The 20,592-nt window shown below is 37.0% G+C and overlaps 1 protein-coding gene across 2 annotated transcripts in view; it reads right to left on the bottom strand.

The window, feature by feature from the left end:
- Positions 1–10,916: 10,916 nt before the first annotated feature.
- cntn3b (contactin 3b) overlaps positions 10,917–20,592 on the bottom strand; it is a 71,398-nt gene continuing 61,722 nt past the window's right edge. For both annotated transcript variants that reach the window (XM_053232018.1, XM_034300432.2), the window contains exons 20-23: positions 17,476–17,662; positions 17,189–17,301; positions 14,209–14,374; positions 10,917–13,701 (exon numbers count right to left, since the gene is read on the bottom strand). In XM_053232018.1, the coding sequence (XP_053087993.1) occupies positions 13,607–13,701; positions 14,209–14,374; positions 17,189–17,301; positions 17,476–17,662 (561 nt within the window). In that variant the 3' untranslated portion in view covers positions 10,917–13,606. The remainder of the gene's footprint in view (positions 13,702–14,208; positions 14,375–17,188; positions 17,302–17,475; positions 17,663–20,592) is intronic.

Genomic DNA, 20,592 nt, shown 5'->3' with positions numbered 1-20,592 from the left:
AATCCGAGATGAGTACACTGGGCAAATCAAGTTATGAGGCAGAATAAATTTGATTGCTATCAACACTCCCTCCATTCTCAGTGGAAAACCTTCTCTTTCATTGAACAGATATCTGAGGTCAAAGGCTCATAAAGTATTGGCACACCCTCAACCTTTACCATAAGCAATGTCCTTGGTTCTTTTTTATGTCTTGTTTATCACAAATTACTCAAGACAAGTGTTGTCTGGGGAGCGCTGGCCTTGCAAATGATGAAATGAACCATAAATGTTGCACCAGTCCTGTTTATATTTCTTAGATGGAAATTTGGATGAAATTTGAATATATCTGAGGTATGCAAAATATAAGCCAGACAACTACAGGGATCATATCACAGCTTGCTAAACTTTGCACTAACAAAAATAGGGCATGGCACAACATTTCAACCTTCCACTAAACCTTAATAGAAGGAGTCAGCACCGTTTTCACGAATCTTGCAATTTCTCCAAATTGTAGCATGGCTGCATGTTAGGGTAAAAGTTAATCAGCATGAGGAGAGTTGCCTAAAACATGCCACATCATTGCTTGTTGAACATGTGCGCATATCACCACCCACTCAGAGGCAGAGGTCAGTGTGTAGCAGAAGAGACATGAAGCTTTGTGAATCCCTGGGCACATTGTTGGCAAGATTGCTTAAACTCTTGCAGGCCTTGCATGGAATACTAAACGCCAGAGTCTACAGATGGCTGTCAGGACTACAGTGAGGTCTTAACCCAGATTTCCCACCAAGGACAAACACATAAAGAAGGCCGGGTATTTGCCAACAGATTAACCGAGGCATTAAAATTCTGACACTCCACTTCACCTTGCATACCGTTTCACATGGCACCTGCTAGGGTGACTTAGGCTGAACCTTCACCAAATGAGGCAACCTAATGAGTTGTAAAATAAAGATATTCCAAATCATGCCCAGATGCCAATAAGAGATGCGGACCAATACTTCATGCTGAGACGCTTACTCACTGCATAAACATCCTTGAACTATTTTATTGAGTTACGGATTAGCATGTCATGGCTAAGGACAGGAAATACAAAGCGGTCAGTATGTGCCCTTCTCTAAGTGCTGCAAAATGTTTTGTTTTTTTTTAATGGCAAAGGGAGCAATTGGTTCAGATGAAGACTGAAAGGCTTGTTATTTCCCAAGAATTACAATATTGTGGTGCCTCTGTGGCCTCCTGCTGCTTTTGTAAAATGAATGTGACATGCAACGGGTCCTCTCTGACCTTCCACTGTGAAATTGCATTCCACTTTCAAGCTAATGTTCCAAACCCAGGGAAGATGTTTTTAGCTTTAATTCTCATCTCATCTCTTGTTGCAGACATTAACATATAGAAATACTATTTATACCTGTTGGGATGTTTATCAGTGTGAGGCGATTTTATTTAATTCCGCATTTGCCATAATACTCTGTACCAATATCAGTGGACTCGTCCAAATTAAGTACTATTATGCATGCTGAATGTTTACCACAGGAAAATATAATCACATTCACAGACATGCACCAAAAGTGAGGACTGTCATTCAGCCCATTGGCAACATGATCGAACAGCCATCATTCAGGTTTTGTAAGAAGACAAAGAAATCAATAATCAGAATTGCAGGTTGTTCATTTATAAGACATCTCAAGCCTAGATCAAGTTTTATTCGCTATGTTCAAGGTGATGGTACAAGTGGTCGAAATAAATAAGTCAGTAAGTAAATCTTATTTATAAAGCACGTAATTTATAAAGCATGTAAAACAAGGAGAGTTGACCAAAGTCCTGTACAGAATGTATTATATAAAACAGCCACAGATTTATATGCTACTTTATAAAAGTATGATTTTTACATTTGATTTAAATATCGTGATAGAGGAAGCACACCTGATGGGATACAGTTCCATAACCTCACTGCAGCTACTGCAAAGACTCATCTGAGGACCTCAAAGACATACGAGCAAAGTAATAGCACAGTAACTCAAAGATTTAGAGGGGGAGCTAGACTGTTAAAAGCTTTAAAAATAAACTGTAAAACCTTAAACTAAATCCTGTAATAGAACCAGAGCAAGGATGCCAAAACCAGGGTCTGTGTACTTGGTGCCGTTGAGTGATCTTTCAGCTGTAGTTTCCATTGTGAGCAATTTCCAGAAGCCTTACTAGTGGAAAAGTACAGCAAATTACAATAATCCAAATGACATGAAATAAGAGCATGAATAACATGTTCCAAGTCCTGACAAGAAAGAAATGATTTGACTTAAGAAATCCCACCGAGTGGATAAAAACTGCTCTTGTGTATTCCATGACACTTGATTTGCTGCTCAAATCTGAGGTCGCAATTAAACAAAGCACCAAAATTCTTCACCCGCAGTCTAACATATTGCGCCAGTACTTCAGCGACATTGCCAGTACTCCTAAGCTAAATATTAGTAGGCTTGGATGGGCCATAGAGAATAATATCGGATTTGTTAGCCATCCAAGTCTTAAAGTAGCAAGTCATTATTCACCTTGAACAAGGCTGTCTCTGTGCTATGAAAAGCTTTAAAACCAGACTGGAAAGTTTGAAAAATCTCATGTCTCTTAAAATTTGACCACAGCTGAGAGAGAACTACTTTTGCCAAGACTATAGAGATTAAAGGGAATTTTAACATCAGAAGAAAATTGCTGAGAATCTTTGGATTAGGTTGTTTTTAAAAGTAAGGGCTGCACTACTGCATTTTAAAAAAGTAGCAGGAACAGTGCCAGACATTACGCAGGTGTTTGTCATGAACAAGACATTCGGGTCTGTTATTATCTTTTTTAGGAGATGAAAAGGGATAACACCCTGTGGAGATATAGTGAGCTTCATGTGGGGAATATCATCTTTTAAACAAGAAAGAGAAAAAGGTTGGAACTGATTAAAATCTGCACAGCACTCTGGGTCAGTTGAAAGATCATAAGCAGAAGGTATAAATGCAGCCTGATGTTCTCAATTTTACCTATAAAAAAGTGCAAAAAAGAGACTTTGAATGTTTTAGAGGACACCTCAAGGCCCTGACAGATTGGGATTTCGAGTACTGAGCTAATTGTATTAAATAAGCTTTAGGTCTAAGTCCATATTTGGCTATAATATCTGAGAAATAATTTTCTCTGCCAGTTTTAACAGCTTTCTGGAAAGTAGTCAGCAAGGTCTTTAAAATTTCACAAGATATTTGCAGTTAGTCTTTTTTTTTCCCATTTACAATCTGCTTACCTACCCTCTTGCCTAAGTGCCCATGTACTGTCATTCAGCCATGACTGGGACTTGGTTTGTCGGGTTTTAAAAGGAGCAACAGAGTCAAGGATGGTAGAACAAGATGAATGAAAAAGGTAGAATGAGAAAGAGGGACTAATTCCTGTCCATTCAATGGTGGAGCTAAAGCTACAATAGTGCTTGTCTAAGGACTATTTAGATAAGCTTCTGAAAAGTGATGACCACAGAGGGAATTTAAAGGCTGATGCAGGCCATGCAGGGACGAATACTTTTATTGAGTAGTGACATATTAAACATAATAGGCATTTTTTTAAAAAAAAACGCTTACGTCTTCGATACCACTATTTTTGACCGAATATCCAAATGAATAAATATGATCAATCTTTGACCCTGCTGATGAGTAGATTCATGTATAGACTGAAAAGAGTTGAGCAGATGAGTAAACTCACTGACCATAGGTTCAGTAGGACAAAAGACATGAATATTACGTTCACCACAAACTAATAATCAGGTATAATTACAGATAAAAATATGAAAAATCTTTAAGAAAATTATTGTTTGTTGTAGGTCTGTGCACAAGAGCCCAAACTTGAGAGTTACTGAAATCCAGTTTTAACAACTCTACCTCAACACTAGAGCATATTTTAGTGGATATGTGACATTTAAAATAGTTTTTAAAATCCTCAATCACAACTCTGCCTCCTCAAGTTGTCCTAAGGCACAGATTCTCAGCATTATAGTCCTCCACCCTGCCGTGCATATTTGAGTGTTTTTCCTGCTCCTATCACATCTGATTAAACTAATCATCTAATTAAGAGTGATGGAACTAAAAAAGTCGCAGTTCACAGGTAAAAGTTCCATTAAAGGATATGCATGACCAACGATCAATCCATGATAAATAATAAAAACAAAGTATTTTAAAATACGTAAAATACGTGTACTTGTATTTAAAATCATCTTCACTTAATTTTTTTCATTCATTTTCACTTAATCACTTACATGACAAGGAAGGATGTTTGTGCTGGTGGATTTTGTGTTTGCTGGTCGCAGTCTTTCTCAGGATCATCATTGGTGATCTCTATAACCTATAGACGATCCTGCCAAAGCATGACACCAGCAAACACAAAATGCACTAATCCTTTTCGATTAGTGCAACAAGGCAGGCAAGAAATGCCTGCCAGTACTGGGGAAGGGAACTGGGGAGAAAACATCTCTGATCCCTCAAAATTTGTTATATAATACAACAATGGAGATTCATACTATATATTAGGTAAAGTTTGGTGATCACAGACAAAAAGTGGAGAGGCATTCTATATGAACAGATAGATAAATAATGCAAGTACACAATGAATGTCTTGGCAACAAATATACCGACGCCAATGTATCATGGGTGATTCTAAGATTGGGGTGACATTTAGCCCTTGTAACTCTTAAATACTAACTTTATTATATTTATTATGTGGTAACCCATCTCAGGCAACAATCTCATGTTTTACAATGTTTCTTGGCTGCATTGTGCTCTTAAATAAGTAACATGATTCAATGCAACAGTGTGGGATTAGCAAATACACTAAATGTAGTTAAGTAGCATCTACAATGAGGTCCAAACATCTCAGACCACATTGAAAATCTGGGATTTTTATAAAATTGGAAATAAACAGAATGTTTTACAATTTTTATTCTGAATATTCATGATTCTGCACTATTTCTAGATCTCTACATAAGCAAATGGAAGCAAATTTGTGATACTGAACACGTTAAATACTTTGTACAAAAGGTCAGATTTTCCTCATGCCTAATCTCTTCTCCTGAAGCATATGTTCAGATGATATTCTGATGGATTTGATGTAAAATTGATCATAGGGTTTTGCACAAACCTGTGGAGTCCATACCAGTTCGAGTGCACACCGTCATTAAAGCAAATACGGGACATACCAAATACTAAGAAATTCATGTAAAGATCCTACTTTTCACTCATGTTTTTGCCAGTGATATAACTTGTAATAAACATTGTTGAATTAAATAAAAAAATGGATGATATATATATATATATATATATATATATATATATATATATATATATATATATATATATATATATAATGCTCTGAGAGTACAGAAGTAGTTCATGCCAAGATAGTGTATGATAGTGTCTGCCATCAAGCATACCTATTTATTCTTCATGATGGGAACCATAAATGCTGATTGCTAAGAGATAAGAATACAGCATTGTCTCTAGCTGTAAACAAAACTTCCAGCTACAGCATGATCATTGGGTGTAAAGAGCAAAAGTGAATTTGTTTTTCAGCGATGAAAAAAAAAAGACTTCCTATCTGTTGTTTACTAATAAAATCTCTGACTGGCATTCAGAAGGAGCTTATGCCTCTTCTTAACAAGGCTGGCATTTATACTTAATTAGGAAAGCACTCAGATCACTTCTAATTACTCACCATTCAGCTTGCCAGTAAGCATGACCCAGGCCCACCTCCTAACACTGATCTGATATCACTGCCATTAGGAGATTAGAAAAGTAGTGAATCAGAAAGAATCACAGGGCTTCTTAGTAATCCTCATTCCTTACAAACTTACTGCTCTTCAATGATACTGATTATACTGGGTCAGAGATAGAAGCAGTGGATATAAATGTAAGGACTTTTTATTCAAGCTTTTCCAAAAGAGCATGGCAGAGGTTAGAACAAGGTCAACAGAGGCAAATATATAATACCACAAACAATCTAGATCAATAGCAGAGAAAATACCACATAAAAGGAACTAGGAAAACAAGGAGCAATACCATAAGAAGCCAGAAAAGAATACTGTACTACCTCTAAAAAATAATAATAATTACAATCCCACCCACTTCTACAGGACGTTGGACCAATTCCACCACTACTGTGGTTATTATTTTTGTTTGTACCTGCTGTTTGGTTTTGTTGTCATCCTGGATGCTAACCAGGATAAAGCAGTCTCTAAGCATAAATGTATGAACTGTATATATGGCCAAACTCAGCTCTGATGATTTACAAATCAATAAGAAAACAGGATACACCATTTCATTTTCTGACTACATTAACCGTACAAGTAAATGATCATGAGCAGTATTGTATACTCTGTGTATTGCTACGCTTTTGCTCATGTTATTTTTATCATGTTTAAGAAGTACTAAGTACTACATAATCATTCAATAACCATACTTCAGAACTTCATGATTAATGCAATGTAACTATATGTTAGCAAGTGAAAATATCTTGAATATAGGCAAATTATTAAAAGCATTATTAAATCAGTTAAGCCTCTTTCTAGACATTTGTTCTGTCATTCTATTAGCAGATACATTTTCCTCTTTCTATAAAACAAACAAACAAATTAAAATTTAGCAAAATTATCTGCCAATCATTTTGGCAGATATTCAAGATTTCAAGCTTGAAAGTAGTAACACTGTCTTAATAATCTTATATCTTTTTTTAGTAATCACCTAATTACTTTTGATTACGTTTGATTGCATGTGAGATATTTTCAACATTACATGAGATTTACAGCGGGTCCCTGGAGGACTGGTAGTTAGGCCACAGCACTCTCACCGCTGCGGCCTGGGTCCGATTCCTGGCCAGGGAGCCAACCCCAGGGTTGTGTGCAACAGTGCGCTCTCAGTGCCGGACCCAGCCCAGATAAAATAAAATAAAGTTGCATCAGGAAGGGCGTCCGGTGTAAAAACTGTGCCAAATCACATATACGGACCAATGATCTGCTGTGGAGACCCCTAATGGGAGCAGCCGAAAGAGGAACAACAACACATGAGGTTTACAGACTCATACTGCAATAAAGAAATTAATGTTTAATTATACCTTTCTTTTCTTTATGCTCAGTTGCTATTTTTGTGGTCTAAAGTGAAAGATTTTGAGATGAGATGGGTTTAGCTGCTCCACAGGGGGATGTGACCTTTTGAATATGTTGGTACTCTGTTGGAGGTATTTTTAAAGCCACTTTATTCCACAATTGTGGTTATGTTATGAGCTGCCAAGACCTGTTTCGCACAAAAGTGTGGTCAAAAAGGTATTTCCTTGCCTTCATGTGCAGACTCTCTCATTTCATAAAACATGATTTTGTGGATGTTCAAAAAAAAAAAGGCCAATCAAATTTGACAGTTTCACCGACTGCTTTATCCTGGTCAGGAATGCCAGTCACACACACACACACACATATTTCCAACCTAATGATGAGTATTACAGTGCTTTATTAATAATTTACATTAATAACCCCACACCAGGAATGCAAGTGCTTTTGTGAGACACAGAAGTGTAAAAGACAGCTACATTTCTTCACTAAAACCTGTGTGGCGTACCTACTATTTCTCCACGTCCTGTAGTTCCATTTTTATGAATCACCTGCCCTTTGTGAGAAAAAAATATTTTATTTTTAACAATGAGTTGCTGTTTTTTTTTACCAAGTCAACTACAAATGGTAAGGAAAAATGACTGCCCATGTGCTTGAGGGTGGTAGAACATGCTAATTTTTTAGACAACTAGATCTTGTTTTTTTTTTCTTTCACATGTCACCCTTCTGGCACACCTCAACAGTGAAAAAGGAAATTGAGAGCTTTTCAGGTGTAAAATGGAAAAAAAAAATAATGCTGGAAAACTGACACTTTTTCAAAACAGTGAAAAAGCACAGGTGAAAGACACTTGAATTATTTTTTAAATTTTTTTTTTTTTTTTTTGTGAAAATAAAAATATTTTTCTTCTTGCCGTCCCTCAGCATCTGTGACACTGGCACTAAATTACTGGTATAAAATGTATGTGTTACAGATACAGAAAACACACAGTAGTCAATTGTTTCAACCATTAAAATATTAATATGAATGTGAAATATATATATACAAAATAAAAATGTTAGTACACTGCACACACTTGGTTGTTAAAGAGAATAAAAAGAGGTGATATGAATGAATATTGCAGCAGGACACCAAACTACATCTCTTATTAATGTATTCATTCAATACATTCATTCATTCATTTTACAATAGCAGCTTTTTCCACCAAGATACCACCTGCGCTGATGCTCATGGAATTAGTAAGTATCAGTATACATTACTTATTGTATGCTTGTTGTATGATCTTCTCTCCTATTTAAATGACTAGTAAAATAAATGATAAAAATTAGATTTTAATGACATTATGTCAGAACTGCGTATTCAAACGACTGGAAAAAACATTACATGGGGGCATATTGAAATAAATAAGTGTCTAGTAGAAAACCAAAAGAGTTGTTAGCTTTTTTTAACCACTAAGTGTATCCTGGTAATTAAATTATCACCATGCCTATTATCATCCTAATATCTCTTGATAAGAAGTATTAAAAGTGGCTTAATACTCTTTGTTGGAAAAATAAATACTTTGTTCTACAAGCCGTCATGGCAAACTGTAATCTTCTTAGATCGCATGGAATAAAAAGTCTGCCGGTTTATTAATGTGTGAATCTTTTGTGTTCAGCTTCTGAAAGCCTTACTGGACTGCAAAAGCTCACAGTAGATTAGGACTAGGACGCAATTAGCTATTTCTGTACTGACGTACAGAGCAGACTATAGACTCACACTCACTGAAAGGGTCAGATTGTGATCTAGCAGCAATTTTCACTGACTCTGAATATGAATCATGCCACACAACTTTGCACATTCTTATTCTTTTTAATCCAAGCCATAAAAGACATGACTCATAGACATTAGTTGTTTAATATTTTTATTAAGTTACAGGTTTATAAAATTCAATACATATGCACCAAACAATTTTCCCACATGCACAGTTTAGGTATACAAGGCAAAACAGTTACTTTTCAATGTGAAAATATCACTATTATAGGTGAGTCATCTCACAGAGATTGTGAATCAATACATCAGTATTAAATTTCATGGCCAACTGTTGTAAAAAACATTACTAGATTATCTTTACTGACCAAATTTAAAAATATACTGTTACTATATACATTGTTGTTGTTTTTTTTCTTTTTTTTTAGGGGCAGGGGATTTCTGGTCAATATCATTCATAAATGTAGTAGTGTTTAAAGAATACTGATCGCAAAGGTTCTCATTTTAAATAGAACAGACAAATTTGTAAATATACTTAGGGCCATAAAATTATTTCATATAAATTTACACTATTTTAGAACAGACTGCACAATCCTAAAATGATTTAAAAAAAAAAATCACAGCAACGATTCTTTGTGAATTGATGTGTCTAGACGCAAATACTGTATTAAAAGTATGTTCATTTACACAAAATTCTAAATAGTAATTACACCAAGAAAAAAAAAGAAAATGTCTTCAATTCATCAGCGCATAATAGAAAAAAAAAAACATTGATACAAGGGTATCATTCATAAAATTACTGTAAAATTATTTCCTGTTGGAAATAAAGAAGTGAAAGGAAGAAAGATAGAAAATAAATAAGAAATGAAATAATGAAAGAAACAAACTATTCTGCCGTTCATTTTCAAGGGTCGTCTTTGTTTCTGTTTCTGAGTTATGTTATCTAAGCATCAGTGGAGCAGGAGGAATGCAAGGACATTGCAAAACCTCAGTGTGAGAGAGGAGGCAGGAAAGCTGGCATCAGTCAATCAAATAGTCTGCCTTGTGACAGCCTCAGTAGCAGAGCAGAAAAATCAATATCTCATTGAGTGGCCCAGTGTTGCCTAATCACGGAGGCCTGGACCTTCATGAAAGGGAGCAGATAGGCTCTCCAGATTGGATTTGTTTTTGACGGACCACTATGGGCTGTGCCACACCTGCTCTTGTTGAGTAAAGCCAAGGTTCCTAGTCACCTTGGTTCATATTGTTGTGCTTACTCAGGACTTTAAGAAAGAGCATACGCGAGTGCAATGAAGCAGGCACGAAACCGTCTGGCCAAGGCACGGTTCTTGCAGCTGGTCAGCTGATCCCTCACCTTTATAATAACAAGGTCACCGGAATAATAGCCAACATTCCTCTCAAGCCAAATGAATACGACTGATGGGACCATTTTCAAGATCATCAGCTACTGTCTAGACATGTACTGATTACCACGTATTCAACACGATGATATTTTTATCATGGACATCAGTGATTGTCACTACCTCCATATTCCATTTCTCTAAACCGAGAAACTAGTCAGAGATTTCAATGAATAAATGTTACACGGATACAGGGCTATGCTATAATAAAGTTTTGACGCATGATAAAGCTGAAGCTTGTCCTGATTATGATGACGGCAATGATGAAATTCTCTTTTTGAATAGGAACAGATAGATATTTAGAGTAAATTTAATATCGGCACATGCCCACTATGTTAGGGTTAATGTTAGAAGAACGCATTAAATATTGTCTTGTAGGGACTATGGCAAAGCAGCGTATTATTCAGTTTTATTCAGATACTTCTAGGTATTATTCTGAAATGACACTGAGTTTAAGGGGTTAAAGACACAAAATCATCATGCCTGCACTGCAAAACAACTGATCATTGTCCTCCTTAACAAAAGTTAATATTTTACACAGGTGACAGTTTGGGCATATGGATTTTTTCTACACCAACATCCTGAAGCTCACAGCGTATATCTCCAGGATCTCCTCCCACTTACTAACTTGGCTCATGGCATGTCCATATATATATATATATATATATATATATATATATATATATATATATATATATATATTCATTCATTCATTCTGAGTAACTCCTTTATCCAGGTCAGGGTCACGGTGGGTCCGGAGCCTATCCTGGGAACACTAGGTGCGAGGCGTGAATACACCCTGGATGGGATACACCAGCCTGTTGCAGGACACCACACATACATTTGCACACTTATTCACTCCTAGAGGGCAATTTAGAATTACAAATTTAACTACCAATTCACCTAATAGCATATTTTGGGAAGTGGGAGGACACTGGAGAACCTGAAAGATTAACCACGCAAACATAGGGAGAATATGAAAAACTTCAGACAGTAACTCGAGCTCAGGATCAAACCATGGACCCTAGATTTGTGAGTCAGCAGTGCTACACTGCAAAAAATAACATATGCAAGTGCGCAAGTGAAAATATTTTGAATATAGCATTTCCTATTATTAATTATAAGATTATAATTAACCAAATCTAAGATTATTAAACCTATTTCTAGATATTTTTTAATTAATATTTTTTTTTAATCTGCTTGTTCTATTGGCAGTTTTTTTCTAATTTTAAGTATTTATTTCTAGAAAGAAGCAAAGTGATCTGCCAATAGAATAAGAAAATGTAAAGCTCGAAATGAGAAAAAACATCTAAAAACAGGCTGAGTAATCTTTTATTTGATTTATATGAATCACAGAACTATTAGATAAATTTTCCCATATTCAAGATATTTGCACTTGCTAAGATATCATTTTTTGCAGTGTACCTGCTACACCACTGTGCTAACCTCCATATAAGCCTACAAATACTTGTTAAATTATTGATATTAACATTCAATAATAACAAATACTGTTTTGCTAACAACACCCTTAAAGAACTGCCATTAGGTCTGTAATTAAAATACACCCATTACATCCATACATTTTGCACTAATCGTTTCGTTACATTACTTTGGCACAGTATACAAATCATCTCTGTATGAATGTATTATGTGCAGAGTACCATGATTATGGAACTGGAATAATCTTTTGGGCATAGACATGTGCTTTCACCCTCAGATGACCTGAGAATATGTGGCAAATCTCGGTCTAGGCTTTTTGCTCCGTCTCTGCCATTGTAGGGCTTTTACCTCCTTGACATCCATCAAAAATGCCTTCAGAGTTATAAAATGTTTAACATCAATCCAATTCGCACTCCTTCCACTGTTCCACAAGCTATGTTCCACTCCTTGCCACTTAGTCCCATACTTTGCTACAAGCTGATTTACCAAATACAGACGTAACAAAGAATTTGCGGATGTGTCCCTTCTTGCAGGAAATTCAATACGTTGGCATTCATCAAGGCACTAGGTTTATACATTGTTCTCATACAGAACTGAACCAATAGGTTGCCATTTCATTAACCCACTTTTGAATCCCAGGTTGGATAATAGTGGATATAGCAGGGCTGGTAGCACATATAACGCTGGAGAGGAAATTGCTTGTGAAGCCTACATTGCCACTTAACAAGTATATCGCATATTCTGGCCTTAACTCTGCAGAATGCCTAATGCATGAGCCATCCATTATTTAACAAGCATGAGGAAAAGAACAAAATGCTATACCCCATCAAAGGGCCAGAGGAGCAGTTTCTCTTGCTCAGGAACTGACAGATCTCTTAGAGAGCTAATAACATTCCACAATGGAGTAATGGGAATGTGGGGGATGTTGGATAAAAAGAAGGATCTTTAAAAGATAATAGGACTGCTTTCTAACCTAGCTTTCCATTTACAAAGAACCATGGCTCTTTCACACAAATAGTAACTTCGAAAGAGAACACAAAACAAAAGGGTTTAAGGTGACTTCTATCATCACTGTTTTCTACAGGGCTTCTTTTGATAGCATCACTCAGTTACAACTGCGGTTCTTGCTACAGATTAACTCAGATATGTCAGAACTAAGACGAAGAGCCTACTGAGAGTTTTTACAGAAAGACTGTGACCACATTTGCATTTGTGTATTAAAAAAATAATAAATAAATGTAAAAAAAAAAATTACAAAATAAATAAAAGTAATTTGAACAAAATCTCCGAATGTAGAAATAAAAACCCAAGAAATAAAAAGTCTCACAGAGGGAAGAAATGACATTAAAGAGAGAACAATCAAATTATTCATAGCAGAATATAACCACAGATGACCCTGATGCCTGAAAACTATGTGTATTAGATTAGAGGCTGAAACAACACTCTCTGATCTATTTTGTTGTTCACTTTGGTATGTAAATGGCCTTAAGGCATTGATTGCTTTCAAGAACCAAAATGTGGAGGAGGTTAACATAAAAGAAGCAGAGAGAGAGAGAGAGAGAGAGAGAGAGAAAGAATGGAAAGTACTTTTGTGCCATCCAACTCAAATCGGTCATCTCCTGTATAATCATGCATAACAATTAAGCTGTCATTCTAGCAGTGGTGATCACTTTTCTGCGTTATTCTGACATGTTTCCATCTTGACAAATCCTTTCATTATTTGTTTGACATTCCAATATCCTGCAGTGTCCGTGACACGCATATATGGGGCAATCCTATTAAGCCAGACAGAGATGTGTGGCAATAACAAGGAACAGGTTAAGAGCATGAAGTGTGTGTGCATGTGTGTGTGTGTCTCTGTGTGTGAGAGAGAGAGACAGAGAAAGAGGGAGTGAAAGAGATTGGTGTCAGGTGGAGATGCCGCTCACAAGAGAAAAATCTTCAGGAGGCGTTAAGGGCCACTAGTGCAGTTATGAGGAGACGAGAGAGTGTGAGGGTGTCTAGTCTTCCTATTCCAGAGCCTTGGGCTCCCATACCTAAAAAAAAAAAAAAAAAAAAAAGGCCAGAGTGTTTGGAGGATAAAACACAATAAATCACAGCAATTAAAGGACACTGTTTGTGCCAAAACATTTAAAAAAAGAGGAGGATTCACCTGAGAAGAGAATGCTTTCTAGTTCTACATTATTAATAGCTTTCAACAGCAAAGTACTTAGTGATGAAAGGACTCAGTGAAGAAGGCGCTAAAGAAAAAAAATTTTTTTTAATTTGATCAAAGGAGGAGGAAACCACTCTGCTGTTTCACATGCCACTTTGCTAGCCCGTCAACAATGAACAATAAGGGGCTGACAGAGATGGATGGTGGTCGGAACGTGAATTTCTAAAAAGGTCGGAAGCTCCAGCGTGGTACAGAAAAGAGGGAAAAAATCTATTATCTATGGATGGAGAGGAAAGTGGCTTATAATTTCTGTGCTCCTTGGATGATTGAATCGCCATCAGAAGCCTATGACGGGAGTCAGAAAGGGGAAAAGGAAAACAGGACTTACTAAGTTGGTGAATATGGATGGGTTCACTTCCTTCTCCAAGGCCACCCTCGCTCAGGCTCTTAATCTGAACGACGTAGTTATCATTGGGAGAGAGCGTCAGCTCCACTGTGGTTTTGTTGGTAGTGATTGTGTACATGTCATTATTGCGGTGGCGCCTGTACATTACCTGTAGGCAGTGAAAAACAGCACTTACTGAACTGAAATGTCACAAACGCAAACGAGAGGGAAGAATTAATATTATATTATGCAGCATGAGGTGGCATTAAGAAAGCAGACTGGAGACTGGTGAATGAATGAACTGTATGTGGCAGTGTCAAAGATGTCAGTGAAAATGTGACAGAAATGTGATGACAGAAAAACAACTGTACTACCTTCTTGATGGTCCTCTGACACATATGATCACGCTCACACACACACACACACACACACACACTGCCTATCATCCATAGTGTACTATCAATTACCTCACATGTATTTAAAATGTGTACAGATCCAGCTATATAAATTTCACTGGACTGAATTGTGACAACAGTTGCATTTTAATGCATAACCATAATTAATGATTAATTATGGCTATAAATAAGACAATTTGAAATGGTTATGTTTGGTTTCGTAGTGGTGATTCTTTCTGATATAACTATGATCTACAGTATGAACTACAAGGAAAATCCAGTGAATACCTGCAGAGTTCTTCAGTAATAATGTATACATCATAAAGATTTCAGAGTATAAGACAAAAACTTTGTTGAAACTGCAAGCCTACGGCTACCTATAGATCATAGCCTCTTTGTGCTTTGCCCACTTCAAGACTGGAGAGATGCTATGGCATCAAGATGTACCATCCATCAGACATAATTTATTTGGATGCAAAAATGGTGTAGGACACTTGTCAACTTATCATTGACATTTTAGAGCAAACCTGCTGTCTCCACATCACACAGAGCAGATTATAGCACTGATCGAGCTTTAAAAGGTCAGCTGTAAACAGGCTTAAAGTTGAATTTGATTGATGTAGCGAGGTACCTAGAGGTAGCGTTGCTTTTAAGTAAAGCTACTTCTCTCTCCAGAGGAAAATAGTCACTTTGCTGGTGCCAAACAATATTGCCTCTCATCTTCTATACCCAGGCTACGTGTTGATTTCTGATCTACTGCTCAAATCTCAAGACATTGCTAATTCTAGCTCACTGCTACTAGCTAGCTCGTTCTCCTTAATTACACAATAGCCATCAAGGTTAACATAGTCATGGCCAGTTCCCGCCCTCCAGTTAGGTCTTCTCTATCACGTGACAGCTACCAAAACCAGAGAGGGGAAAGGCTATCACGTGTTTCCTGCAAGACAGGAACTGCTTCGAACTGCTGCTCATGCAACATCAGGGTGTGGCATCACACACTCAGAAGAAAGCGCTATCTACCCACTTACGCATACATGAGCTCACAGATGCCCATGATTGGCTAGTGTCGCTGTGATTGATAGGGGAGAGAGAGAGTATGCCACCCCTCCCTCCCTGAGATCACAGCCAATTTTGCTCTCTTGGACTCCAGGCCACAAAAGGCTGTGGCATTTTCAGATTTCAAACTGTTCATGCAATGTCACAATTATACTTCCTTGGACTCTGATCTATGATAAGATTCAAATTTATAATCTCTTGATGATAGAGTGTGTTACTGTTGCACCACTTGGCAGCTAATATTATTGTCTTAATTTGCAGTTAATTTGGAGCTGAATGTGAATTTGCAAGTAAGGAGGCAAAAGAGGACCAAAATGGTAATGATGGTTTTTTTTGAGGAGTCTAACAGCAGCAGTTACTTCATTGAGAGAAATATGTGATTGATACGCTGTCTTCCACTGTCACTGTCCTGCATCTTTTTTTGAGGTTAATTCACAAAATTATTATGAATGATGAAATTTATTACAGAGTCACACGAATTCTGATTGGACTGTTCAGAATGAGGTTGTTGAGAATGTGTCAGATTTCAGTAACGGACATGAAAAGTGGCCTAAATCTAAAAAAAAAAAAAAGGTCACACTCGATGTTATTTCAGAGCTTTATGCAAAAAAATCCTTTCATCACAACACCACTTTACTTGCAAATGCTGATTAAAATAAATAAATATATAAAATGCATATATGCAAATGCAAATAAAATACAGCTAATTAATGCTATGCCTACACCTAAACCTAACACCAGCCTTAACCTTTATTTAAAATGAAAGCTGCAGTTTTTGTGCAGTACTCATAATCAAAACTGATATTCCTATCCTTGTAGACACACACACACACACACACACACACACACGGCAAGTGTGTCACACTGTAAGTTTGGCATCTGAAGTGTGGCTGTATTCTGAGAAATTCTGAGGACGAGAGATGTTTGCAAATACTGTCAAAAGAAACTTTCAGGTAACACTTCCAACTTGTATATGAAAAGATGACACCCTTTAATTTTCTCATCTTCAAGTTTCCTTGAAAACAAGTGTCATCTTAATGTGATGGGAAAATTCCACCCACATCTAGCTACAGACATCACAAACAAGACTGGAGCCATTGTGAATGATTTGCTTCTCAGCAGACTCATTTAATAAATTAGCCCCGGGCTAGCAGATGTCACAAAAACAGCGTTGAAATGTGCCTTATGTTAAGTAAGAAAGCCGGGTCTGCAGGGACTGTATGTTATAGCCTGAATTACGACGGTGTTTGGTTTCTCATTGAGGTACTTTGGCTACTGAGTAAACATTTATATAGGTTCAGATGAGCTGCTCATGGTACATAATTACTGTATGAATATACTGAATAAATGAATAAATATCAATGAACAGTCTGCGTATTTATTTTTCAAGGCTTTGTCGCTCTTCTAGTTGCTAATACATTGTCATAATGATTACTGAACTTTAAAATAGCTGTTATAATAATATCGATATCTGTCACTAATTTTGCCTTGATGTATCATTTCTTAAAATGTACCATTGTCCTGACACCTACCACATATCCAATGACCTCAGACTCGGTATCCAGAGCGATGACTGGGTCCCATTGCAGTGTGAGCTGCGATCCTATCAGAGTCCACTCCACGTTTTGCGGTGGCTGCCCTGGAGCTGAAGGAATGAATGGAATATAGCAACGTAGAAGCACATTAACACTGTGATTGTTTTAGTCTCTGCTATTTCATCACTACACTCTTACTGTCACTATTAAGGCGGGCTTGCAGAGACAGCAGTTCTCGTAAGCTTCTGGAACCAAAGCCTAAGTAACCCTAGTAGGATACTCACGTGGTTTCTTAGTGGTAGCATTAACAGGCAGAGACTGAGGGCCGCTTCCCGCAGTATTGAAGGCGCACACGGCTAAATAGTATAGTGTGTTGCCCTGAAGACCGCTAACATTGACCGCAGTGGAGTTGTTGCTGATTCTCACTTTACCTACAGTTTCCGGCTTAGTGTCGTCTTCCCAGTATACCACCTGGACACAACAGAGAAAGAGCACAGATAAAAGCACAGATGAGATTGAATACAATCAAGAGACAAGTGATACGAATGGTTCATGGTAAATTCAGAATGAAATTACTCTCCATGTGGGACGGATGCTTTGAGAAATGTGTGTCTTTTTCAATATATGTTAATGCATCTGAATAAAAAAAAAATGTTTCAGTGGTGACTTCTAAATAAAACTTCTTAATTAAGACACTGCCAATAAAGATATTTATCCAGGACTCCCATCTGATTTACTGTATGCAGTTCTATTGAAATCTATAATCGGTTCCTGGTCCAAATGGATGTTAAGGGATCGCTGCTTATTGTATTTCACTGAGGTGGATCAATAGCCGGTCACTAAGCTCACATGACATCATTCTAATTATATTAAGTCATCACGTCAGAATCAATAATCAATTGAATTCTCATTGACATCCTTCCTACAGTATGCTGCTGGACGAACACATTACAGTATATCAATAGCTGCAGGGAATGTGGATTCCCGGTGAAAGGGTGTTTCATTGATTTTTCTAGAGGATATGAAATTTCGCTTAACACTTAGCTGTGCACAGCTGAATAATAATTTTTACAAGGAAATGAAATAATCAATTATTAATCCCAGGTCATATATTCTATCAGTGTTTAGATCTTACATGTCAGAAGAGTTAAGTCAATGAATAATTACACTATAATGAGATTTGCCCAAAGGACTTCCTTCCTAAATGAGCTTACCTTTTTTATCCACTGAGGATCTTTTGGAACATTATATGACAGCAATGTGTGATGTGACCGCAATTCTTGTATAAAAAATGGATTTAATTATGATGGGTTTTTTTCTACATGCTTGCCAGGAAGTTATGATCAATAGATTAGAAAGCTGAGTGTTCTTTAACAGTACATTAGGTGTTTGGGACTGTAACTAATAAAGGATAGAAGAAGAGAAGACAGAATAAAGAAAGGATCATCACTCCAAAGAAAGATATCAGGAGACAAATTCACACACCATTAGACATCACTGCTGCTATAGCTTACCAAGGACTGCTCACTGAGGAACCATTAAATTACATGTGGATGTACTGACTGAGCAATCATCCTATATGTGACAGCCTGGGAAAACCTTTCACATGGGCAAATCATTTTCTATACCGAAATTGTCCATGTTCACTGCTTTGTACAGAAGGTCAGATTTTCCTCATTCTTAATCTCTTCTATTGAAGCATGTATTCAGACGACACTCCGATGGATCTGATCTAAAAACATAAGGTTTTGCAAAAACTTGTGGAATTCATGCCAGGTTCGAGTGCACACTGTCATTAAAGCAAAAAGGGGACATATTTAATACTAAGAAACTCGGAAATTCATGTAAATATTTCACTCAATTTGTTGTCGGTAATATAATTTGTAATGAAAATTGTATTAAATTAGAAGGCACATGCAAAGAAATGCTGTAGAGAAAAGATGCCTTTAAAAGTAATGAAATTAAATGTTTCTACAGTAATAAATGAAACAAAGTCAATATTTGGTGTGACGATCCTTCACTTCTCTTCAAAACTAGTAGGCTCAGGTACAGTGTGTGCAGTTTTATAAGGAAATGAGCTGTAAGTGTTATTGAGCATCTTGCAGAACCAGCTACAGTTCTTCTGGAGACATTGACTGTCACGCTTGTTTCTTATTTTTGCAGCAAAACCCAGCAGCCTTCATTACGTTTTTTTGTCTGAAAAGTGGTCTCATGTAATATGCAGCCTTCTTTACTGACATACAGACATTTTTCTGTAACATTTAATTTTGTGCTGAAACACGAATGTTTGGAAATCTAAAAAGTTTTTGTACTGAATCAATAATGTAGAAGTCTATAACAAAAATCTATAACAAAGTTTGTTCTAAAAAAAATAGGGAGCCTAAGACTTTTGCACAGTACTGTATATTAGGCAGCAAGTGAATGGTCAGTTCTTGAAGGTGATGTGTTGGAAGCAGGAAAAATGGGCAAGCATAAGGATCTTGTGGGGTGTTCAGCGGGTAGTACCTAACAAAAGTGGTCCAAGGAAGGACAGTCGATGAATCAGCAACAGGGTCATGGGCACCCAAGGCTCATTGATGCGCACGGGGAGCGACACATACCACCTACCTAAACATTGCTGCAGAGCAAGTACATCCCTTCATGGCAACGTTATTCCCTAATGGCAGTGGCCTCTTTCAGCAGGATAATGCACCCTGTCTCACTGCAGAAATTGTTCAGGAATGGTTTGAGGAACATGAAAAAGTGTTCAATGTGTTGACTTGGCCTCCAAATTCTCCAGATCTCAATCCGATCGAGCATCTGCGGGATGTGCTGGACAAACAAGTCCGATCCATGGAGGCCCCACCTTTACAGGACTAGGATCTGCTGCTAATGTCTTGGTGCCAGATACCACAGCACACCTTCAGAGATCTTGGGTGGAGTCCATGCAGGTGGTTTTAATGTTATGGCTGATTGGTGGATATTGAACTTGGTATCTGTTTCACATGTCCCAACCACAAGTAAAATGATAACATTTTAAAATCTGATAACATGCAAAATAAAAAAGGTGTGTCTCCACTGAGACACACCAACACATTGATGGTCTAAAAGCAACTGCTATTGATTGATTTCAGTTTAATATACTTATTATGTAATAAATAAAATATACACATTATAAAATACCATGAAAACTATGTCCTTGTAGCAGCCCTGACTTTTAGAATACTGATTCCCTGCCATTCCAGAAGTCATGTTAAAATTAACAATAGTATCCCATATTTTATATAAAAAGGGCAAACTTTTATATACGGTCAGGTCCATAAGTATTTGGACAGTGACACAATTTTCGTAATTTTGCCTCTGTACACCACCGCAATGGATTTGAAATGAAGCGATCAAAGATGTGATTGAAGTGTAGACTT

The sequence above is a fragment of the Pangasianodon hypophthalmus genome, chromosome 2 (genome assembly GCF_027358585.1).
Source record: "Pangasianodon hypophthalmus isolate fPanHyp1 chromosome 2, fPanHyp1.pri, whole genome shotgun sequence".
Lineage (NCBI taxonomy): Eukaryota > Metazoa > Chordata > Actinopteri > Siluriformes > Pangasiidae > Pangasianodon > Pangasianodon hypophthalmus.
This window is presented reverse-complemented; position numbering and strand designations above follow the sequence as displayed.